The sequence below is a fragment of the Oncorhynchus mykiss genome, chromosome 30 (assembly GCF_013265735.2).
Source record: "Oncorhynchus mykiss isolate Arlee chromosome 30, USDA_OmykA_1.1, whole genome shotgun sequence".
Classification (NCBI taxonomy): Eukaryota; Metazoa; Chordata; class Actinopteri; order Salmoniformes; family Salmonidae; genus Oncorhynchus; species Oncorhynchus mykiss.
In genome coordinates, this window is record NC_050570.1 from 16,842,400 (window position 1) to 16,868,991 (window position 26,592).

Sequence of the window (26,592 nt, forward strand, 5' to 3'; positions counted from 1 at the left end):
AGGTGAGAAGGTGCTGTACCTTTACCGCCTTACCATCTATGTCTTTTAAAGAGAGAAGTCAGCAGATTAAAACATGTTCAACTAGCTCACTAGTTATTATTGCAGGTATTTTAGTGACCTAAATCATTTCATCTTTGGAAATGTATCTTCATCTTACTTTGCTGTCATGCTTAGCCAAACAAAGCGAACAATAAAGTATTAATGAATTAAAAGCGACTCGTGCAAGGTCTCCCTTGAAATACAAAGATTTTTAAATCAAAGGATTTCCTGGTTAAATAAAGGTTAAATAAATAAGACAAATACATTCTTCATTTCTTATTTACTGACAAATTATTCAAGTTGCACAGTTTGTGTTATAATAGTAAGATACAGAGCCTTCAGAAAGTATTCACACCCCTTGACCTTTTCCACATTTTGTTGTGTTACAGCCTGAATTTAAAATTGATTAAATTTAGAATTATTGTCACTGGTCTACACACCATACCCCATAAAATCAAAGTGGAATTGTTTTCTCAAAATCTTTACAAATATATAAATAATCTAAAACTGAAATGTCTTGAGTCAATAAGTATTCAATCCCTTTGTTATGGCAAGCCTAAATAAGTTCAGGAGTAAAAATGTGCTTAACAAGTCACATAATAAGTTGCATGGGCTCATCACTCTGTGTGTAATAATAGTGTTTAACGTGATTTTCTCGGTACCCCACACATACAGATAATTGTAAGGTCCCTCAGTCGAGCAGTGATTTTCAAGCACAGATTCAACCTCAAAGACCATGGATGTTTTCCCTGGTCTTTGTAGTTGAATCTGTGCCCGACTGAGGGACCTTACAGATAATTGTATGTGTGGGGTACAGAGATGAGATAGTGATTTAAAAAATAATGTTAAACACTATTATTACACACAGAGTCCATGCAACTTATTATGTGACTTGTTAAGCACATTTTTACTCCTGAACTTATTTTGGCTCGCCATACAAAGGGGTTGACTACTTATTTACTCAAGACATTTCAGCTTTAATTTGTAATTCATTTGTAAAAATTTTGAAAAACATCATTCCATTTTGACATTATGGGTTATTGTGTAGGCCAGTGACAAACAATCTCAATTGAATCCATTTTAAATTCAGGCTGTAACACAACAAAATGTGAAAAAGTCAAGGGATGTGAATGCTTTCTGAAGGCTACCACAAAATCAGTGAAGTCACTGTCAAAAACATTCTGTGATGTTACAACATGGACCCAAACTCAAATGTATAAATTACAAAGCATACTCAAGAGCTTTCTTCATCACTCTGTGGCACCATGACCAAATCACAACCCGAAACAAAATACACTGTGAATAGGGGGTGTAAAATAAAACCTAACACAAATGGTCATCCAACCCAAGCCTTAATACCGCAGACATCCTTGATGGTGACCTCCAGTCCAGACAACGGCTGCAAAACCACCACTGTGAAATCACCCACAACCAAGGTTAATGGAACCCAATTAATTTCATATGCATGTAGCTGGAACTAGAAGGGTTATCAGACAACGTCTCAAAAGCCAGTCCATGTTTTCCCATAGACTTGCCCGTGTCCCTACTCTAAGCACCCTCTGAAAGCAACAACACTGGGTGAAAAGGCTACATATATTAACATGAGTCGTTTTTGATATTCTAGAGCTATTCAAGCATTTACAATGCATATTTAGAGTTTTGTGGATTTGCACCATATCCTGACATATTCTGAATCCAGATGTGTCTTTCTGACATAGGGATTACTCCGAATATCACATATTTCCTACGGCCGGACATGTATTCATTCACAATATCCTGAGCTAAGAGACATCCTATTTTCTCTCTTCATGTTGACAAATACTGACTGTATACATCGCATATCTGTGTTTTCTCAGCACATTCAAGATAATAGGCTAGATTGATTCCAGAGATGCCTCTCTTGGCTGAAGTCCATATCCTGATCTTGATATGCTTTTTGGTATGCTGAAAATAAGGATGATGTCTGATGCATTTCTGAGTTTTCAGCATATGCTCAATATGAACTCCATATTTTTCTTTCATGCACACATTATTTTTGGATTCTCTCCCGATATTGACTTATTACATATCCTGAGAAAGGCCTACAGTGCATTCGGAAAGTATTCAGACCCCTTCACTTTTCCCACATTTTGTTACGTTACAGCTTTATTCTAACATGGATTAAATAAAAATGTTCCTCATCTACACACAATACCCCATAATGACAAAGCAAAAAACAGTTTTTTCAAAATCTTTGCAAATGTATAAAAAAAAATTAAAACAGAAATACCTTATTTACATCATCATTCAGACATTTTACTATGAGACTCAGGTGCATCCTGTTTCCATTGATCATCCTTGAGATATTTCCACAACTTGATTGGAGTCCACCTGTGGTAAATTCAATTGATTGGACATGATTTGGAAAGGTACACATCTGTCTATCACAGTTGACAATGTATGTCAGAGTAAAAACCAAGCCATGAGGTCAAAAGAGTTGTCCGTAGAGCTCAGAGACAGGATTGTGTCAAGGCACAGATCTGGGGAAGGGTACCAAAACATTTCTGCAGCATTGAAGGTCCCCAAGAACATAGTGGCCTCCATCATTCTTAAATGGAAGAAGTTTGGAACAACCAAGACTCTTCCTACAGCTGGCCCGCCCGGGGAAACTGAGCAATCGGGGGAGAAAGGCCTTAGTCAGGGAGGTGACCAAGAACCTGATGGTCACTCTGAGAGAGCTCCAGAGTTCCTCTGTGGAGATGGGAGAACCTTGAAGAACCTTTCTCTGCAGCACCACCAATCAGGCCTTAATGGTAGAGTGGCCAGATGGAAGCCGATTGACATCTCTGGAGAAACCTGAAAATAGCTGTGCAGCAACGCTCCCCATCCAACCTGACAGAGCTTTTCTGCAGATAAGAATGGGAGAAACTCCCAAAATATAGGTGTGTCAAGCTTGTAGCATCTTACCCAAGAAGATTCGAGGTTGTAATCGCTTCCAAAGGTGCTTCAACAAAGTCCTGAGTAAAGGGTCTGGATACTTATGTAAATGTGATATTTCTACTTATTTTTTATAAATTTGCTGTTGCTTTGTCATTTTTATAAATGTGATTTTGCTTTGTCATTATGGGGTATTGTGTGTAGATTGATTATAATATATATTTTTTAAATCCATTTTAAGTAAAGGGGTCTGAATACTTTCTGAATGAACTGTAAAAGCATGTTTGACTTGACTTTAGCTATATTTCTTAGATGATAAAAGCAAGACTGGATTACGTTCTTTACATGCAGCTTGACCTTTAGGTCAGGGTCAAAGAAGACAAAGGTGTGTTGCCTTAGGCTTTACATTGATGGACAAATGACCAAAGCTATTTACAATCTGGGTTATGGCAAGGTGGGTTCCAAATAAAACAACCTCTGATTGCTACCATTAAGCTGGAGAAAATGGTCAGACATCCAACATTTTATGTCAGCAAGACACTTTGATGGTTAGCTACGCTAGCTTGGTTAATGGGTCTGATTGGTAAATAAAGCTGTGTGTCATCCGTCTAGCAATGAAACTGAGTGTTATGATTGCGGGTGATGTCACCAAGCGGAAGTATGTACATGGGGGGAAAGGACGGGGCCCAGACTTGAGGGACACCATAGTGAATAGGTGCTGGGGACGATACCCATGCTCACTGAGAAACGTATGCCACATACACTACCGGTCAAAAGTTTTAGAACGCCGGCTCATTCAAGGGTTTTTCTTTATTTTTACTATTTTCTACATTGTAGAATAATAGTGAAGACATCAACACTACAAAATAACACATATGGAATAATGTAGTAACCAAAAAAATGTTAAACAAATAAAAATATATTTTATATTTGAAATTCTTCAAATAGCCACCCTTTGCCTTGATGACAGCTTTGCTTTGATGCCAAGAGTGTGGAAAGCTGGCAAAGGGTGGTAGTGTAGATATGACCTGAACCTGTCGAGGGAAACGCCAGAGATTCCCACCCACTTCTCCAGCCGGTCAACAAGGATGTTACGATCAATAGTATTAAACCCAGTATAGTATTAAACCCAGCACTGAGATCCCAAAGAACTAGAATAGAGCATTCACCGGCAGCCAACATAAGTTATTTACTGAATTAAAGCCGTTTCTGTGCTGTGGCATAGCCATGGTAGCCAAAAAAAATGGGCAACTGGGCCTGCCCAGCATTTTTATACATGATCCTAAGTATGATGGGATGTTCATTGCTTAATTAACTCAGGAACTACACTTGTGAGGAAGCACCTGCTTTCAATTTACTTTGTATTTCTCATTTACTCAAGTGTTTCCTTTATTTTGGCAATTACCTGTAAGTACATTTGCTCCCATCTGTTTTCCCAGAGGGGTTCCTGTCATACCTTGGCGCAGCGCCGTGATCCTTAGCTCCTTCCATATGAGCAGCTTCAATATGGAGGAGAGGGGCATCCCTTTAAATCACATACTGTATGAGAGGTTTGGAAAGATTACTAGATTTGTTTTTGTCAACACTCTGGTACAGTTACATAATCTCAGTGGGGATACTGGTCTTGTCTCTTTTTAATACCATTTGATTTGGGTGGGCCTATATGCTCTTACAGCATCCTGTAGCTTGAATCTGCCTCCCTCCATCTCTCCATTATTGCTGGGCTACTACCCCCACTGTGGAGCCCATCCATCAGAGTGGGGAAGAAAAAAATGTAACTTGAATAAATATTTCATTAGATTATTCCTATGATTTAATGTGCTTCTGAATGGCTTGAGTCTACGGCAATATCTTTGGTCCATTTATAAATGCATTAACACAATGATCCTCCTGACACTAGCTTAATATTGATACTCAGCAGGCAGATGAGAACAGACATGTTTGTATTGCCTGTCCAGTATGCTGAATCACTCCTGCCACCCATCCTCCTCTCATCAAGTGTGTGTGTGTGTATGTGTGTGTGTGTGTGTGTGTGTGTGTGTGTGTGTGTGTGTGTGTGTGTGTGTGTGTGTGTGTGTGTGTGTGTGTGTGTGTGTGTGTGTGTGTGTGTGTGTGTGTGTGTGTGTGTGTGTGTGTGTGTGTGTGTGTGTGTGTGTGTGTGTTTCAGTCTACACAGCTAAACCTGTATCTGTATTCAAAAGCAGATCTGATAAGATTGACACAACCTATGCAACAATAACCCTCTTACTAGCCACAGAACAACACAGAAAAATACATTTGAAAATGGCTTTGTGTAGTTTTCATGTGCGAATCCGCAAATAATTAAACTGCTAGCATACCTAAATCAAGAAAAATACAATTGCAACCTTCAGGTAGCCTTCACACACACAGAGAAAAAATGAATATTATACTGAAAGCCTGTTGTGTGAGTGGAGCCTAATTAAAAACAACAGGAGAAGTTTTCACTGTGAGTGATAAATCCAACATCAGGAAATAGTCAACCTATTAATACCAATTGGATGACAATAAATGGCTGGCCATTGACAGTACAGGCAGAATAAATCATTTGAAGAGGTAGACTAGACTGCATGTTTAATTGGCGAAGGCAGCCACTGTTTAGGGAGACTAGCAGCTGATCACCCGAGAGACTGAAGCTTCAGACAATGCACATTTGCTAATCCTCTCGAGTCAAGTTATTATAGCCACGCATTATTATCACGCTTCACAAACTAATTCCTTGTTTTCCCTGATGGATTACCAGAAAGAATCGGTCGAAGGGAAGGAAGGAAGGGAGGAAAACAACAGACTATGAATATAATGTAAATCAAAATGACAAAATATGACACACAACTACTCAGTATATGTAAGGACCATTTTGGTTCGATGAATGCAATTTTGCTTCTCTGGAAAATGTGTGTGTGTGTGTGTGTGTGTGTGTGTGTGTGTGTGTGTGTGTGTGTGTGTGTGTGTGTGTGTGTGTGTGTGTGCGAGCGCGCGTGTGTGGGTGCACGTGTGCGTGCGTATGCGTGTGTGTGTGCGTTCGCGCGTGTAATTTTGAGGAACAATTAAACTATTAGATGACATTCCTAATCATTTTTCGTTTATAAAGCATTGACAATAGAAAAAGCAGTGAAGTGCAGAGGACTAGTGCTAGGATGATTTCATACTGGAAATTGTGTGGCCAGGATTTATTACATTCCAAGTAAACTGATTCAACTAAACCCTGGCTATTTGACATGAATGAATAAGAATAAAAATGGACTTTGACATTAATATTTTGGGTCTGACCTCTAAAATGATTTACTTGAATGGGAGTACTAATCATTTGTATTATTGTTTGGAGAACGAGTAATTTAATCCGTTAAATGAGTTGATGAGATAGGTAATTCAATTTGATTTTATTATCACATAATAGCAGAGACGATGCTTGTCATATTTGAGGAAGTAAGTATTCACTAACAAGAATGTAGCCTTGATTGTATAATATTTCCACAGAAATGGCCATGTTCCAAATAAAATCTATACATTTACATTGATTAATTTAAGAGGCAATGTTTTACCTTTAGTAATATTCCTTCACTAATTAGTTTGAGGTAAAATGCTTATGCGACTTCCGTACGATAAAACAACAAAGGCATAAAGTTAACAGGGGTATTTCAGCACGGAAGGCATAAACCCACAGTACTAAGAATAAACGCAAAAAAAACTTGTTATTGAAAGCTTTTGCATAGAACATTTTCAGGAACTTGTTTTAATTGACAGTAACTTTGTAAAATGTCATGATAAATGTGCCAAATTGATGAAGATAATAAATTAAAGAGATCGAACCTGTACATTGTAAACTACAGCTGTTGATGTCACGACTTTTGTCAATGTACAATTCAAGACTCATCAGTGAATCATCTTTCTGACACACAGAGAAATTCTGCTCATATATTCCATATGCATTCCACCATTCAGGGCCTGACTTCAATTATAACACAACAGTTTGTTGAGAACCAGAACCAAGTACTGCAATCCTTATGTAATGCAGTACAATAACGTTTTATTCTTTGCACACAAATACTGTCTAGTGTGTGAGGTTGAGAAATACTCCTATTATACAGACAAGCACACACACACAAACAAACACCTCTCACAGAATTATAGCCCTATGTAGGTGTGGGGCATACTAGAGTCCTCTCTAGCGATTGACCTCTGATCTTTGATCACTAACCATAGGTGAGAGAGACATTTGGCATAGCATGAGCTGAATGATTGCTGGCTAGTTATTTAACTTCATTAACAGAGACACATTGGAAGGGACATATTCTAGGTGTGGCTCATCACTTACACCAGATTTAGTTTGACATCAGAAATGACAAATGTGATTTACATTTGACCAGCCTTATCGCACCTGTGGATAATGTCAAACTTGATTTTGGGTTGATAATGTTGTACACCCATCAAGACATTGTCCATAATGCAGTATGTCTATAATTATATTTTTACTTTCAGAAACGTAAACGCTTCATGTTCATCGTAGCCTATTTGGAACGGCAGAAATGTAAACGCTTCATGTTCATCGTAGCCTATTTGGAACGGCAGAAACGTAAACGCTTCATGTTCATCGTAGCCTATTTGGAACGGCAGAAATGTAAACGCTTCATGTTCATCGTAGCCTATTTGGAACGGCAGAAACGTAAACGCTTCATGTTCATCGTAGCCTATTTGGAACGGCAGAAATGTAAACGCTTCATGTTCATCGTAGCCTATTTGGAACGGCAGAAACGTAAACGCTTCATGTTCATCGTAGCCTATTTGGAACGGCAGAAACATAAACGCTTCATGTTCATCGTAGCCTATTTGGAACGGCAGAAATGTAAACGCTTCATGTTCATCGTAGCCTATTTGGAACGGCAGAAATGAGTGAACATAATGGCATAATAATGCCAGGTGGCTGCAGGTAGCTTAGCGGTTAAGAGCGTTTGGCCAGTAACTGAAAGGTTGTTTGTGTGAATATCTGAGCTGACTAGGTGAAAAATCTGCCGATGTGCCCTTGAGCTAGGCACTTAACCCTAATTGCTCCTGTAATTCGCTCTGGGTAAGAGTGCCTGTTAAAATGTGTCAAAAGTGGCATTTACCTGTGATGTTTATATTTCTCAATATCACATAGACTGCTAAGCAGGGAAAGCCTTTATCTCAGGGCTTTCATTTGGTCACAAGTCGTGCTGCTGCTCCAGTTTCAACTGTTCTGCCTTATTATTATTCGACCATGCTGGTCATTTATGAACATTTGAACATCTTAGCCATGTTCTGTTATAATCTCCACCCGGCACAGCCAGAAGAGGACTGGCCACCCCACATAGCCTGGTTCCTCTCTAGGTTTCTTCCTAGGTTTTGGCCTTTCTAGGGAGTTTTTCCTAGCCACCGTGCTTCTACACCTGCATTGCTTGCTGTTTGGGGTTTTAGGCTGGGTTTCTGTACAGCACTTTGAGATATCAGCTGATGTACGAAGGGCTATATAAATAAATTTGATTTGATTTGATTTGACAAGTCAACTGATTCTGCCATATCCTTTCCTGCTCAACGCGTTTGGGCTGTCAGGACCATGGACAGCAACGGAGGACCAATTCCCATTGATGGAAATATCAACTAACATGGTGCATATTTGAACTTATTATAGCCTTATTTGACCATTAATCACAATTGTGTCATTGTAAAGATTTTTTTAGATCTTGGTGTCTGGACAGCATTTGGTTTTACACTAAATCCATGGAAGTATGCTATGTAGGCTAAATTATCCTCTGTAATACTGTAACATCAAAAAGCCTTAGTTATTGGTGGCTACAGTTTCCATTAAGAAGTTTGATGATGATGATGAAGATTATGATGATGGATGATGCCCTACACTGTATTAGAAAACAAACATTGAATCTTAAAGCTGCAGTATGTACATTTTTGCACAACAAGACCAAATTCACATAGAAATGTGTTATAGATCTGTCATTGTCATTGAAAGCAAGTCTAAGAAGCAGGAGATCTGTTCTATTTGCGCTATTTCTATGCTCCCCCTTAAGTTTTGTTTTTGTGTCTTACACCTTCAGTTTTGTATGTCATCATCAAACAGCTGAAAATACAATACTTTTGGTTATGCAAAATATATTTCACAGCGATGTAGATGGTACAATTATTTTTTTACATTATACTTGTTTGTTTTGTCACATAAACTGAAATTATGTGAACTATTAGAATTTCAGCAACAGGAAATGTTGGAGAGTTTCTGCATAGCGCATCTTCAAAGGGATAGTTTGGGATTTTGGCAATGCAGTTTGAAGGAAGTGTCTGACAAGCATTAGCGCAATGACTGCTACTGTAGCACGCTAGCTGTTCCTGTAGACTTCCAGCCATTGTGCTAACGCTAGCAAAACTACCTCTCACTTCCTTCATATTCAATGCAAATACATAAAAATGGTATCCACGAGTTCATCCGCCAATGGGGATAAAGGGAATCGTTGCCTAAATCCCAAACTATCCGTTTAACATTGTATTTTTGTTGGTGGCTTATTTACACCCACGTCCATAAACCCAACATGGCAACACACCATAGCAGCAGCAACACTGCTGGCTGCGCGCAGTAAACGTTTGTCACCTCTTGACAGTCCTTGCGTCCCTATTTTGTACATTTTGGCACCGAATTTATTTGGTCTTGGGTTTAGCTTCTACTTGAGCAGCACATGGTGGGATGTTACAGAAAGCATATGGATAAATAAAGGATGCTGCCTGTACCTACAATTTGGGAGAGTCAAGGGGAGGTTCTTTTAAAATGTATCCCTTTTAAGCGCCTCTGCCCCAGTTCTGAGAGAGCGTTGTGAAAATACAAATACATTGGATACATGTATATGAAATATTATCACGTTTGAAGTCTGTAAACACTCAAGTCGTTTGGATGTGTATGCGTGAAAGCAATAATATAAGCTAAGAATCAGCGCGAGATCACTACAACTATGAAATCTCCATATGTGCATGCCCATGGCCACATTAGAATATTTGGGAACATGAGACCACGATGATTAAAAGTAGCCTAGGTTATCATGCATGTTTGACGAAAAATAGTATGCAATAATTATTCCTACAATACTCTACAATCATTTAGAGAGCTAAATGTTGAGTTAGACACACACAAAAAAAATGGTGCGTAATGCAAGAGTCGCCAGCCATTCGACTGGCAATTGAAGGCTACGTAATATTGTAATTAAACGAAATACAGCTAATTGTATTAGGCCTTGCTATATGCCATTGGATGGGGAGGGGGGGCACACGTTACCTTTGTGCATGCCGGTGTATCGGTCCTTTAGAACTGTCAGTTCGTGGATTTTCCCGAACTGTTCAAACAGAGGTTTCAGGTCTTTTTCCTCTAAGTTCCGCGGTATCTGCCCGATAAACAGCTTTATGGCATCTTGGTCTTTCATATTGCCGCTCTCCGGATGAATGGAAATGGATTCTGACCCGTTCATGGGTTTAGGAAATGTGATCTGAGAGTACTGGTGCTGGTGAGGGATAAGTAGTAGTGGTTGTTCGGTAGGTGGTGCCCCAGGTCCAGTGAAAACCAGGCTGGTGTGAGCGGGATGGGGCTGATGTGATTGCTGCTGCCTTCTTGTTTCAGTCTGAGTGAATCTGGCCATTCTGAGCTGGGAGCACACTGGATAATAATGACAACACAAACACGCACTGAGAGAGAGCAAGCACTCAGCTGGAAACCAGGCTCACCTTCTATCTAACACACAATACTATTCTGTTAGCAGCACTAACGATGACATCACTTTTCTATGATAATGAGGTAACCTTCAAAATAAACACCCGCATTTCAAAACATTGCAAAACTCATTCAAAATATCTAACATTTTGATCAATTTTTATTGTTCTTATAACCAAATACAAGAAGGAATTTATGGGGAAAAAAATGTAATATGTTTAAAAATAATAATAATTTAAGACCGCTATTGAAAAATACAATGTTCAGACTGGTATGTTAACAATATTGGGCTTATAGTGAAAAAAAAGCTATTATTTGTGCAGATGTAAAGTGTTGTTGGGAGTACTCAGTAGGGTCTGTAGAATCTATATAGGGTGTCATTTCATTGGGCACTGAATAATACGGAGGGTTGCTGGCCTTTTACTACATTCCATTACAATGATCTTTTAAAAGTATATCTGATATGTCTTTAGCGAGTCAGCAATTACAGTCTGTCTTGTGACAGCAAAGAGGTTATGCCAAATGTTTCTAGAACAGCCAACAACTGGTGGGGTTTAGCATGTGATAGTGAACTTAAACTCACATTGGACAGTTATAGCCATACATTAGATTTCCAACATATAGTCAGTAGTAGTAATTGCATTACATTAAATCTTAAAATGCTGGATTTTTAAAGCCAGCATGAAAGAGAATTAAAGGATATACAACTTTCAATTCAGAAACATCAGGCATTCCAGTATCTGCTAATGCATGGTGTTGAGATGGAAGTGACACTAAACTATACAAATGCGTGCCCCCATTTTAGAAAACAGTCAGAAGGTATTAGTTGTGGTGTTTATGTGTGCTGTTCTCTAAAGCAGTCTTATCAGAGCGCAAAGTAAATACGCTTTGTCACAATGGCATGCGAGAGTATCTTTTACATGAGTTAACAGAGGGGAAATTGCTTAATTGAAAGAAGTTAAAGAAGTTTGAAGAATACTGCAGACTCTCTTTTAATGCATTTTAAACTGTAGAAGTGTCATTTAAAAATAGTACACGCAAAACAACAGTCTCAACGTCAACAGTGAAGAGTCGACTCCGGGATGCTGGCATTGGGGCGGCAGGTAGCCTAGTGTTTGGAGCATTGGACTAGTAACCGAAAGGTTGCAAGATCAAATACCTGAGCTGACAACTTAAAACCTGTCGTTCTGCCCCTGAACAAAGCAGTTAGCCCACTGTTCCTAGGCCATCATTGAAAATAAGAATTTGTTCTTATTGTCTTGCCTAGTTAAATAAAGGAGAAAAAATTGTAGGCAGAGTTGCAAAGAAAAAGCCATATCTCAGACTGGCCAATAAAAATGAAATATTAAGATGGGCAAAAGAACAAAGACACCAGACAGAGGAACTCTGCCTGGAAGGCCAGCATCCAGGAGGCACCTCTTTACTGTTGACGTTGGGACTGGTGTTTCGCGGGTACTATTTAATGAAGCTGCCAGTTGAGTACTTGTGAGGTGTCTGTTTCTCAAACTAGACACTCTAATGTGCTTGTCCTCACGGTCAGTTTTGCATCGGGTCCTCCCACTCCTCTTTCTACTCTGGTTGTTCTGTGAAGGGAGTAGTACACAGTGTTATACAAGATCTTCAGTTTCTAGGCAATTTCTTACATGGAACAAGAATATCAAGAAAAGACTGATGGGTTTCAGAAGAAAACTCTTTGTTTCTGACCATTTTGAGCCTGTAATCGAACCCACAAATGCTGATGCTCCAGATACTCAACTTGTCTAAAGAAGGCCAGTTTAATTGCTTCTTTAATCTGAACAACAGTTTTCAGCTGCGCTAACATAATTGCAAAAGGGTATTTCTAATGATCAATTAGCCTTTTAAAGTGATAAACTTGGATTAGCTAACACAACATGCCACTGGAACACAGGAGTGATGGTTGCTGATAATGGGCCTCTGTACGTCTATGTATATATTCCATTAAAAATCAGCCGTTTCCAGCTGCAATAGTCATTTACAACATTAACAATGTCTACACTGTATTTCTGATCAATTTGATATTTTAATGGACAAAAAGTAGCTTTTCTTTCATAAACAAGGACATTTCTAAGTGACCCCAAAATTTTGAACAGTAGTGCATTTTGATTTGTTTAACACTTTTTTTGGTTACTACATGATTCCATATGTGTTATTTCATAGTTTTGATGTCTTCAATATTATTCTACAATGTAGAAAATAGTCTAAATAAAGAAAACCCTTGAATGAATAGGTGTGTGCAAACTTTTGACTGGCACTGTGTATATATATATATATATATATATATATATATATATACATATATAGCATTTATAGGCCTACAGTGTATTGCATTCGGACCACTGGAATGGGTGGAATTAGAAAGTGCTGCTGGGTATGTAGACCTCAGTCCCCCAAGAAATAACACCATATATAAATTCTACAGACCCTACTGAGTATTCCCAACACCACTTTTACATCGGCACAGAGTCGTTTTTTTGTCTATAAGCCAATATGTAATTTATAGGCCTACCGTCTATTGCATTGCAGTGATTGGAGTAAGAAGTCTCCAGCGCTCTATATTGAACCCCTTGCACAGCACAATTTAAGTTTTGTAGACTCTATTGAGTAATTTGAATTACATATTATTTGTATTGTATTTAAAGTATATTTATTTACAAAAACCAACACAATACCTATGAACATACCAGTATTTGTGTAAACTCTCTAAAGAAATGCTGATATAAATAATACAATATTAAAATAAAAGTACATCAAATTATCACTTTTTTTAAAGGTGGTTGCAATACTTTGAAAAACAGTTGCTTTACTAGTCACGCCAAAACAATTGATATTCCCAAAGATTAGCATGTATTTTTAGGGGGGACTCTTATTTTGAAGAAAAAAAATCCTCGATCGTGCTGCCAGCGTAATATCCTGCTGCCAGGAGAACGGTAATCCGACACACACTCGGATCACACACACATAGTACAAGAGAGAGGGTGGCTGATAGGGGGGAGAACGACTACGCGAAAGCGAGAGGCATATTCACCGCTCTTGAGCGACACTCACAGATATCGGTATGATACTGCACCATCGGAGTGCAAATTCTTTGCATTGCACAACCTGCTTGGAGAAGTTTGGGGCCACCTCCTTCCTTTTCTGAACTACCCAATTCTTTCAGAAAACAGGCCACTATTGCTTCTCTATCTCAAGTCCCTCACAGCCAGGCATGCCTTTGATGGCCTCTCAGTAGTTTCATCCCACTCTGACACCAGTGGAGCACTGTATGATACAATATGGTACTGTCCTTTAAATTAATATTGTTTTACTTTGCTTACACTTTGTTTCCGATAGGCTACACACTGGTTTAAATCTCCTGGACAAGACCTGCAACATCTTTCAATGCAAATAAATATGTGACATTACCCTCAAAGTTAAAACTTCCCACTTTATTTCCATGCTATCATTCCTTTATTTTGTCCCCATTGCCTGCGAATTGTCTTAATGGTCTTGCATTGTTAGTTGCAGTGTTCTTGATCTCTCCTATGGAATATAAGAGGCGGCTTCAGTTAACTACAGTGTCAAACAGCATGTAACAATGAACATTACAATGCCTACCAGTGGCTGGTGGGAGGCTGGTGGGAGGAGCTATAGGAGGACAGGCTCATTTCCATATGTTTGATACGTTCCATTAATTCCATTCCAGCCATTACAATGATCCTGTCCTCCGATAGATCCTCCCACCAGCTTCCACTGCTGTCTACAGTCTGGTAATTAGTGGGATATATTTCTGAACCACCAAAGCAGCTCTTCCCCATTAAAAACCATGATCAGATCATAATCCACACATCTGATCAACAGAACATTACTCAACAGATAATGGGAGAAAATTAGCAAAGTAATAATGGAGAAAAGTTTTTTAGTCTGTGTGTTACTTCAAATCAAATGTATTCATATAGCCCTTCGTACATCAGCTGATATTACTGATATTACGTTACTTCAAGAAACGTATGCATTTCCAAAGACGAATGGATAGTGCAGGCTACCATATTATAATTTAACAAAAAACTACCCCGACTAGGCTTCATTAACTTGTCCTCTATATTTACAAATGCTGTCAAGAACACTTACACAGAAAATGCATCTGTTATTTGCAACTGAAGCCATGGCTTATAAAGCCAACTGATAAATAAAACAATACAGAATTACAATACAGAACAGACAGCTATTTTGTAAAGTGAGGTATGTAAAACAAAGGGCTTTAATTGAACATATCTGCAGGATGTTAAAGCCATTTAACAGTGGATTAAATAAAGTGATATACTGTCAGTGATAACAGGCCCGCTTGTGTAGAGGGGAATCGATCTGGGCTGTCTTGGCTGCTCACTGGGCACCGTGGGGGGTCTAGATCTTCAGGATCACAGTGTCAATGTCTCGGATGATCTTCAGCTGGTTCCACTGCTCCAGGTTTAACGCCACACCTGAGGGAGACACAGACCAGTGAAGGGGAGGGAGTTTAAAATGCATCTTTTCCAGACGTTGAAAAGGCATCTTTTCCAGACGTTGAAAAGGCATCTTTTCCAGACGTTGAAAAGGCATCTTTTCCAGACGTTGAAAAGGCATCTTTTCCAGACGTTGAAAAGGCATCTTTTCCAGACGTTGAAAACTATGTATTTTCCAGATGTTGAAATCAGGTTCATTTTTGGTTCTGAATGAAAGTTCAAAATACTTATTTTCCTGATGTTGAAAATACGTATTTTACAGATGTATTTTACAGACCAGATGTTGAAATCAGGCTCATTTGTCATTCTGAATGAAAGTTGAAAATGTGTAATTTATATACGTCTATGTTTGGGCTAAATCAAGGCTGGTCCAGACAGGACAACATCTGAACCAAACGTACACTTGTATTGATTGGTTCAGATTTGGTCCAGACCAGACCAAAAACCAATGTCCGTGGATAAAAAAAGAGGTCCAAAGGGCATCGGCATCGGTCTATGCTTACTGAGGTGTAGCCTACAGTGTTGCCTGAAAGGCATTTTATGAATGGCCATCTATGCGGTAAGGCTACCGTTTGTAAAACACCAAACAACAACGTCTGGACAGGACCCCCCAAACAAGACGTCCAAAAGACTTCGGCTGGTGCTTACCGGGGTGTAGCATACCTTGTCCGTGCAATGGAATTTTATGAATGCCCATCCATTTGGTCGGCCCTCCATTTGTAAAACAGGATTTTGCATTGGCTTTATTAGTCCTGATTCATGTGGCTAATCAATTTGGCTATTTAAGCTCTGAATATCAGCTGCCCAACTTTATCAGGAGTTATCGCAAGCCTATTTGCAATGTGTTTACACAGTGGGAGAGGCAGAAATATTCACTGATCATGACAATGGGGTGAAACTCTTGGACAACAGTTGTGATTGTCCATTCCATATTGTCCATTTAACTTTGACCCATCCTGTTTTTAGGATATGTTGTTTGTTAACATGGCAGCTTATTTTTTAGTTGGATGGAACATTGGTGGAGCGCATTGGTGGAGCGCTGCAGAGATGTGCTCTCCAACAGCACTCTGGAGAAGCGCACTGAGAATGGACAAGCAAAATATTTTGCACCCCTGTCTTAGACAGAGTGGGCACTACTGATCAAAGGGCGGCATCAGTGCTCACCTAAAAAGCTCATGTGCCACTCGTTAAGAGAAATTGTCATTGTTTTTGGACAGAATTATGTGAGATTTTATGTGTTGTTGTTGGAGGTGCATCTGGGTCAGTTTTGCTAATAAAATGCCGCCCTCATCAATTTGCCTCCATAGGCAGTCACCTAATTGTGCCTAATGAGCGGGCCGACCGTGGTGTCGGGGTCCACATTGACATGGAAGCTCAATACAATAGCCGCAGGGCGGGGTTCATACTCTGAGATTTCTTATTCTTTTTCTGAGATGTTTGATATGTTTAAATATCATGGCACACAGCACCCTGAAACAAGATTGAAGGTTTTTCATTCATTTCTGTATTTTTACCCACCACTTTTATTTTAGTTTTATTCAAGTGGACATGTATTGAATTCCAAGGCATCTATCCGGCCGCCAACCATCATATACTCTATATAGCTTATTGGATAAGAAGCCTATGTTGTCACACTGCTACTGCCCTAGCCTTAAACTACAAGGATGTCGAGTGGCTATTTTGAGAGAGTGGAGGTCGTTGAGGAGGGGGAGCCAAGAGTGAGAACTTCCTGTACATGCGTTTTTATTGACAATTTCCATTAGCGTTTCGCCAGGCTGGAGGCCTGTGACAACAAATCAATAGTGTGAACTAAAATGTTACATACAATTCACAGTAGCATTAATGCTGCTTCTTGTTAACCACTGAATCGGCACAGGGAGGCAGCCAAGCTTAATCTCCACAGCCTGGTCTGTAGTGACTGAGGCCCAGGACGAGCCATGACAGTCAGCTAAGGGAGCAACTTAGCATTCTGCACTGCTCATTAATTAATTAATTCACACACACACACACTGAATGATTCTTAAATGCTCTGGCTGGCATGGCAAACTTCACCAACCGTAAATCTGACAAATAAGCATACAGTGTTTGAGATAATTCACCACTACACTCTAGTTCTGCATTGCAAAGCACGCTCACTCAACTGGAAGGTTTTGTTCAAGAAAATGAGTGTGATGGGATGGCATATTGCACCAAAGCCCTTTATGGACCGCTAGCTTAAACCTCTCAGATGTAAAGTCCCCTGTTTAGGGTGGTTCTGGTACCAATTTTTACCATCATTTTCTCTTATAAATCAATCTGCGGAAACCATAGGTCGAATTGGCTTGTATTGAGTGATAGCCCTGGTTCCACGGACACAGAAGTATATTTTGACCACCTGTGAGATGTAGGATGTGAAATCTGAAACCACTTGAAGCTGGGACAATTTCATTCGCTCTTCTGACTGTCCATCAACTCCTGGTTGAACCCTACATCACAGCAACTGACAAAGCACATGCCTGCAATCCTTACATTGTAGTGCAACAGGGGATTATGGTTAGCACACTCAGAGATCGATTTATAGCTATTCATCTAAAATAATTAATAGATTTTAAACAAAAAACACTTTGTTTGTCAAATATGGACAATATTAATATATGCTGAAAGTTGATTTCCTAGTGAGTTCAGGAAGCCAAGCTAGAGCCCTGTGTGACATTCACAGCGGTGGGGGAGATGTTTTGATCAAGAGAGACCTTTAGAAAATATGCATATTTTCTCTAACACTAAACTTGCAAATATGTACTTCACAGTTATAAGGAAGGTGAAATGTTATGGGTAATCTATTTTATAGTTATAAGGAAGGTGAACTCTTACAGTTATGTCAATGGTGGGTGTAGCTGGTGCATGGAAGTCAGGCGCAGGAGAGCAGAGATGAGTGGACAAAGCACTTTACTTAGGCTATCATAATACAGAACGCAACCGCGTCACAAAACAAATGCCCAAGAAACAAGTGAGGCAGCACAAAGTACAAAACCCAAGTACAAAGTATTGGCTGCCGCAAAGCACGGGCATAAAACAAAACCCGGCGCAAACCAGCCGGAAGGGTGCCAGCCTTGACAAAATAAACAATACCCCACACAGACATGGAGGGAACAGAGGGCTAAATACACAGTAATAATGATGAGATGTAAACCAGGTGTGCAGGAAAACAAGACAAAACCAATGGAAAATGAAAAGTGGATCGGCGATGGCTAGAAGACCGGTGACGTCGACCGCCAAACGTCGCACGAACAAGGAGAGGAACCGACTTCGGGGGGAGTATTGACAAGTTAGGGATTTTAAAATTTGCCAATACTATATTTAGAAAGCATATAAGTCATTTCAAGCCTTATTCATACAGTTTTGGTGAATAGGAAATACGTAATTGTCACGCCCTGACCATAGAGAGCCCTTTGGGTTCTCTATGGTGCAGTAGGTCAGAGTGTGACTAGGGGGTGTTCTAATCTTGAATTTCTATGTTGGTGTGAGTATGGTTCCCAATTGGAGGCAGCTGATGATCGTTGCCTCTAATTGGGGATCATACTTAGTGTGGTCCTTTTCCCACCTGCGTTTGTGGGATATTATGTTTATATTTTTGTTCAGTATTGTTACATTTAAGAGACTTAATGGCGTGGATGTGAAAAGAGCACTCTGTCTGTACCGGTCGCCCATGTCAGTGGTGTAAACTCTCTGATATCGTTCTGGACCTTGCCTTTGGATGAGACACCCTAACGAACCTCATCTTTCCTATCTGCAGACGAGAAAGAGTGTTACATAGAACATGCTCGAGTGCAGAAATGTCTGCTGGTTTTAGACGTATGGCTGTTTGCAAATCAGTGACTTTATTTGCTCTGCTCTCCCTCATCCTCCCACTGGCTCCTTTTATTGTTGGGGGGGGGGGGGGGGGCAGCGTTGGAGCTGTTCTACCGTTCTTCTGGGCTGGGCCATCTGACGCTGGGGGCCTCTTACTCTTTACCTCAGGGACAGGCTTACAGGAGAGAAATGTATTTTCAAGAGCATCTTTATTATAATTCACATTATGTAAGCGTTCATTAACAAAGCGTTCTCCCCATCTGTTTCAATGGGCACATTCCATTAACTCAGAAACCTAAAAATGGATGAAGCAACTGCATATTTCCCCTTTAAAGAGGATGCTATAAATATTGAAATACCATGGTCAGTATCAATGCACAGTTCATGTATTCTGAGTCCAAATCAATTGAAATGAATGGTTTGTGTTAATGTAATTTAATGAGACACTACATGGCAAATATATGTGTGTGATTAGTTAGCATTCAGAGATGCAGGGAATAGAGATGAGATGGCATACCTTTTTGTACTCCTTGTCACTACTGCTACCTACCTGACTCCTGGGATTTGAGAATTAACTTAAATTGAACTTAAAATCAATCAATTTGCATGTGTTTAAGATGAACAGTCAGGAGTAAACTAAATCAGCCATCGTATCTGGATCAGCAAAGTAGATGTAGGCCATCAAACTTGGAATTAAGTTGTATGCAGAAGTACACACAACTGCCTCTCAATCTCTTTCTTTGGGAAATGGAATGAGAGCTGTGCATCATTAGCAAACCAAATGCAGGCTGGAATGTTGACTGGCACTACCCATTCAATGCATTATTTCAATTAATATCCTTGTGTGTAGTTTAATCATTACATTTGCATTTCTCCGTCAATTCAATTTTCATGAAGTTAAAATGTATGTTAAAAGTTGCACTGATGCCAGTTAGCATATTGGTCTAGGTAGCCTTGTAATTTAACATCTAGCCGAAGAGCATTTCAATCATAGTGGGAGGAAAGGCCACAAGCTGTATACACAGCTGTATCTAGAGAATATCACTCTAAAGTTCATGAATAACATAATTGCATAAAGCAGCAAATTCTACTTTATTCTAATTACTAATTAACAAACTGATTGAGAGGGGACCACAAACACCTGAGCTGAGGAGGCACGGGCCCTTTTCAAACAGATAGGCCTGTTTAAAACATTTATCTTTCTCCTTGCATCCTTGAGATAACCTATGTGGGAAAACTATTGAACACTAGCCTATACTGAGCCCATCCTGTCATACTAAGTCAGTTGGTTATTTCTTAAAGTAGGCTAAAGTAAAAAATAAATGCCTCTACTTTGGCAATGTTTATCTCGAAATCGATGCACCTATGCTTTCCCACCACTAGAGAGAAATATAACTCTGCTCTAATTTTACAGGCTACTGATATCCTAAACTCTCCTGGACAGACTACTAAAAATAAATGGTATCTGACCAAATTACTCACAATTTTTGTTCTGGGTTAATGGAGATTAGCCTACTGCATATCCCAAAATGATGTGGCCACAATAATTTCCTGTGAACTGAAATAATTCTCAGACAAAAATACATGTTTCCTCCCTACAAAAATGTTGCTGACAATGAATACAAATATTGTCAGCATGGTATTTGCTAGCCCATTCATAGACGATAATGTTAATTATAAACTGGGTGGTTCGAGCCCTAAATGCTGATTGGCTGTGGTACAGCCGTGGTACATCAGACAGTATACCACGCGTATGACAACATTTTTATTTGTACTGCTATAATTACATTGGTAATCAGTTTATAGTAGCAATAAGGCACCTCTTGGGTTTGTGGTATATGGCCAATGTACCATGGCTAAGGGCTGTATCCAGGCACTCCGCGTTGAGTTGTGCATAAGAACAACCCTTAGCCAAGGTATATTGGCCATATAACGCACCCCTTCGTGCCTTATTGCTTAAACATACAGTATACCATCTATTCACGAACCTGTCAACTGACAGAGGCAGATGCACCCACATTCCACTCCCAAATCTTGTCTAAACGTCAATACTTTGTCTAAATGTCAAAATGTTTTGGAAACATTTGGAACTAAACTTTCACATCAGCGAGAAAGGTTAAAAAAAAGGTTAAATTACTACACGCATCTATCGGGTTAGGGTTTCCACTCTATAATATTTCCGTCTTACAGCGCTTGTTCACGGAAGACAGAAGCGACCACCTGTTCTAATTAATTATTTAAACATCTCCAAACACCTGTCTGTAACAGAAGAAGGATGCCATAATAGTGTTGTAGCTGAAAAATAGCTGGCTGCAACTGTGTGAAAACCAGTTAAAACAGTCTACAGTAAGCGTGTATTTTGCATTTCTGAAATGATTTTGATGTGATGTGGAAGTAAAGGGTTTTATATTTCCAAAACCGTTTCAAAAGCAAGGGTTATTAACGTTTCTAAACGTTAAAACAGAGCGTTAGGATTGAGGTTCACATGGAGCCTGTGGTTGTTCATACCTTCAGCTGAGAATCCTAGAGGGGGAAGCTGTGGGCCTAGCTATTTGCCTGAATATTTTTAGTCACGGCTCTGTAGTTTGGCCATGATTAACTCAGCCTAGGCAGGCCATGGAAGAACTGGGACATTTACAGCTTCCAGGAATTGTGTACATGGGGCCGTGCAATATCATGCTGAAACATGAGGTGAAGGCACGACAGTGGGCCTCAGGATCTTGTCTCGGTATCTCTGTGCATTTAAATTACCATAGATAAAATACACTTGTGTTTGTTGTCCGTAGCTTATGCCTGCCCATACCATAACCCACCGCCACCATGGGGCACTCTGTTCAAAATGTTGACATCAGAAAACTGCTCGCCCACAAGACACCATAGACGTGGTCTTTGGTTATGAGGCATACTGCCAAATTCTCTAAAACGACGTTGGAGGTGGCTTATGGTAGAGAAATTAACATTGAATTATCTGGCAACAGCTCTGGAGGACATTCATGCAGCCAGCATACTAATTGCACACTCCTTCAAAATCTGTGTTTAGAGTTGTCTTTTATTGTTCTCACGACTTCTGCCGAAGTCGAAGCCTCTCCTTGTTCGGGCGGTGCTCGGCGGTCGACGTCACCGGTCTTCTAGCCATCATTGATCAATTTTTCATTTTCCATTGGTTTTGTCTTGTCTTCCTACACACCTGGTTTCAATCCCATTCATTACCTGTTGTGTATTTAACCCTCTGTTTCCCCTCATGTCTTTGTCAGAGATTGTTTGTTATTTCAGTGTTGTATTGTTTTTGCATTGGTGTGCGACGGGTCCTCGTACCCACTTTGTTTATTGTTACATTTAGTGTTTGGAGTATGTTTCGTTTATTGTTATTAAATAACTCCATTACACTCAGTTTGATTCTCCTGCGCCTGACTTCCCTGCCACCTATACACACAACTCTGACAATTGTACCCAGCACAAGGTGCACCTGTGTAATGTTCATGCTGTTTAATCAGCTTCTTGACATGCCACAACTGTCATGTGGATGGATTATCTTGGCAAAGGAAAAATGCTCACCAACAAGGATGTAAACAAATTTGTACACAACATTTTAGAGAAATAATGCATATGTAAAATGTCTGGAATCTTTTATTTCAGCTCATGAAACATGTGACCAACATTTTACATGTTGCGTTTATATTTTTGTTCATTTTTGTTCATAAATTAGTAGAGGCACATAGAGAAACCTTCTATGGACACACTCAAATGGATTGCAAACGGTCCATTATTGCATTGCCTTGACACAAACCTACACATTACAAAGACAGTAGTTGGATAGTGAAGAATATAGGCCTAATAATGCCCAGTTGCACTTAAGCACTTAAGAAGGTATTTCAGGGAGAGTAAAATGTGATTTGTGTGTTTGACAACAAGTTTGACAACCACTGCAGTAGGTTACCTAATATGGTGTTTCTTCATGAGTTGTTAAAGATGTATCTAATACAGTACTCTGCTCTTGGCATGTTGCTTCTGGGAAATGTCACTCATTGTCTGCATTTAAACAAGCAGCCCAATTCTGATGTTTTCCACTAATTGGTCTTTTGACCAATCAGATCAGCTCTGAAAAAGATCTAATGTGAATAGATCTGATTTGATTGGTCAAAAGACCAATTAATGACACTTCCTTTTAAGGGGTCCTTGTTACTGTGACCAACTCTGACCATGGTTTGCGTGTTTGTTTCTATGTTTTGTTTGGTCAAGGTGTGATATGAGTGGGCATTCTATGTTGCATGTCTAGTTAGTCTGTTTCTATGTGTTTGGCTTGATATGGTTCTCAATCAGTGGCAGGTGTTTGTCGTTGTCTCTGATTGGGAACCATATTTAGGTAGCCTGTTTTGTATTGTGGTTCGTGGGTTATTGTCTATTTTTTTTTTTTTTTTTTTTTTTTTTTTTTTTTACCTTTATTTAACCAGGCAAGTCAGTTAAGAACAAATTCTTATTTTCAATGACGGCCTGGGAACAGTGGGTTAACTGCCTGTTCAGGGGCAGAACGACAGATTTGTACCATGTCAGCTCGGGGGTTTGAACTCGCAACCTTCCGGTTACTAGTCCAACGCTCTAACCACTAGGCTACCCTGCCGCCCCTATGTCTAGTTGCCTGTGTCTGCACTAGTTTTATATAGCGGTGCGTTTGTTGTTTTGTGTAGTTTGTTAAGTGTTCTTCGTCTTCATTAAAAGCTATGTATTCATCGCCTTGGTCTCCTCCGTACGAAGATCGTGATAGTTACAGGTTAATTCCATGTGTAAATACACCGTAACAAGCATTTGAGCTAACTGTAACAACATGGTTCCATTGTAATAAGAACACATAACTGGTAGTAATTGCGGTTTGTAATTACAGAAGTGTAGCAAGAAATTATTGTTAGCATGCTTGTTACAAATAGGCAGGTTTCCACTAAATTCAGCAACTTAGTGTTACACTTCTTCTCTGCTGCATCCGATTCATTAGCAACTGTGACAAAGGTTGGGATTCCTTGTGGATGCACTGGGTATCAGAGATTATAGCCTATGCTCAATAAGCAATAATTACTTAGCCATTAATTTGCACTGTTCAAAATATATCTTGCTAGCACTTGCCCCCAAAATAAAGCATACCATAATTACTATTTGTTGCACATGATTTAGCTAGTTAAAATTAAGTGTATCTTGAGGGGTACTTACCTGTAACTAATGTGTACTTATACATGGGTTGCACCTCCGTCACTCCGTTGTGTTGTTGCCATTGTCATCAATGTTCTACAGACACCGCAGCCATATTGAAGCTCCAAAGTAGAATGGGGCTAATGACTTTAAACCGGGGATAATGTCTGTTTCATCTAAATTACACTATAGGGACTTAGGAATATGACGACATTGCTAAATTCTTTACATATTTAGTGGGAAACCACTTTGCCATCATCATTATGTTGTGAAATGTACTTTAGACAGATGGCAATGTTGTCATTAGTTAGCAAAGTTAGTCAAAGTTAGCTAGCAATGACAACATTAGCTAGCTAAAATCTGGAGGTCTCCCCTCCCCTCTAATTATTTGTCTTCAGAACTCTATGTTGAAGATCCAGAAACCTGCCGGGCTTTTCTCTTCATTTCCCTCGGATCGCTAGAAGATAGCGTACCTGTTAACACTCATGTCCGGGAAAACACTCTCCTGGGAGCAACAATCCACCGTTTGCCTCAGCCTGAGGAGTTTGTGGTGGAGGTAAGAAAAGTGTTCGATTCTCCGTTGTCCAGGAGAGAGACTGCTCGGAAGCCACTTCAACTGCGACAAGACTCCTATAGTGTGGCAGACTATGCTGTTTTTCTGCACTTCTGCCACCGAGAGTGCCTGGAACCCGGAATCCCTGTTCGACACGAGCTCGAGCTCGCAGCTCGTCTTTAAAACTTTTTAAAGCTTTGGAAAAGGGTCAAGTCTACAAAGCTTCCACTGAATCTGTTCGTAAAATATTCTAGTTTTGAGAGGAGAAAACTGTATTGAGATCAAATGTTAAATCGATGAGAAAATTGGCAGAATGTCAGCCCAGTTCCATCTTACTCCAATTATCTCCCACTGCAGGCAACTGAGCTTCCTCTCCCTAACATAATTCACAGGGAGAGGAAACTGCAACCAGATGCTTCACATTTATACCTCCTGTTACACATCTGGGCCATTGTTCTATCTGTGCTAATACTAATAAGTTAGTTAGTGTTTCACTACATTGAAAATTAACTAATGTTACTCATAGTGTGTGTTGACACACTTAGCTAGCTAACTCAAGGTAACATGCTTGGTGTGCTCCATTTGTATCACTTTCAATGGGGGACTTTTATTAGAATGGCAAACCATAAATTACACTGTTGTGGTTAATCATTATTGTGGCTAGCTTTACACATACGTGAGCCCGACTAGCTAGCTAGTTATCTAGCGAGTAGCAACCGTCGTATAGCTATTTGCCAGCTTATGGTTAGGTAACTTAGCCAGCTATCTAGTCATGGTTAGGAAACAAGCTAGCTAGTGTTCTAGCTAATACAAACAAAACTCAACAGATTGCATGGAAAGTCTATTCTGTAGAATGTGCTTTCTATCACAGATTAAGCATCCAGTTGGCGTTTTCAGTCAATGCCAAATATGGTGATGAGAGGAAGCCCAGTGGAGGCAGGGGGAGAAGATAGAGCAAGATGGATTTTGGCTGACATTCTGCTAATTTTCTCATCGATTAAACATTTGGTCTCCATACAGTTTTCTGTTTCCAAAACTAGAATCTGTAACAGAGTGGACTGCGTTTTGTAGACTTTACCCTTTGCCATTTAAAAAAAAAAATGGTATTGTTTAGAAGGAGTGCAAGGATGAATTGAGTTATTGCACATGTGCAGTGGTATAAAAAGTACTCAATTGTCATACTTGAGTAAAAGTAAATATACCTTAATTAACAGAAAATGACTCAAATGTGAAAGTCACCCAGTAAAATACTACTTGAGTAAAAGTCTAAAAGTATTTGGTTTTAAATATACTTAAGTATCAAAAGTAAATGGAATTGCTAAAATGTACTTAAGTATAAATAATTTTAAAAAGTATAAATCATTTCAAATTCCTTCTATTAAGCAAACCAGACGGCAAAATATTTTTGTTCGTTTTTATTGACGGATAGACAGGGCATGCTCCAACACTCCAACACATAATTTACAAACAAAGAATTTGTGTTTAGTGAGTCCGCCAGATCAGAGGCCGTAGGGATGACCAGGGATGTTCTCTTGATAAGTGTGTGAATTGGACAATTTTCCTGTCAAAATGTATGTTCTGCCCACTGTGATAAATTTTCTCCTGTTATGGAAATTCTTACACAGGGACACTCAAAATCAATCTTAACTGAATCATTGTTTATTTTCAGCTCGCTGGAGAGGTTCCAACAAACCATAGTGAACCATAGTGAACGTCTGTCAGGAGCTCTAACGGGGCAGTCCCGTTAGTTCTCTTATATACTGCAGACAAGTCATATTTGCATGATTTAGCTTATTCGTAATGAATTAATCATTAACGTTTGCTTCATGCATGTGACAGACCAA

At 39.5% G+C, this 26,592-nt stretch overlaps 1 protein-coding gene across 13 annotated transcripts in view; it reads right to left on the reverse strand.

Annotated features, from left to right (window-relative positions):
• The window catches only part of LOC110521425 (CUGBP Elav-like family member 5), a 353,741-nt gene extending 343,059 nt beyond the window's left edge, over positions 1-10,682 (reverse strand). For 12 of the 13 annotated variants that reach the window (XM_036968444.1, XM_036968442.1, XM_036968440.1 and 9 more), the window contains exon 1: positions 10,262-10,682. In XM_036968444.1, coding sequence (XP_036824339.1) covers positions 10,262-10,619 — 358 coding nt within the window. In that variant the 5' untranslated portion in view covers positions 10,620-10,682. The remainder of the gene's footprint in view (positions 1-10,261) is intronic. The other variant, XM_036968443.1, reaches the window with a different exon arrangement.
• Between the last annotated feature and the right edge of the window lie 15,910 nt (positions 10,683-26,592).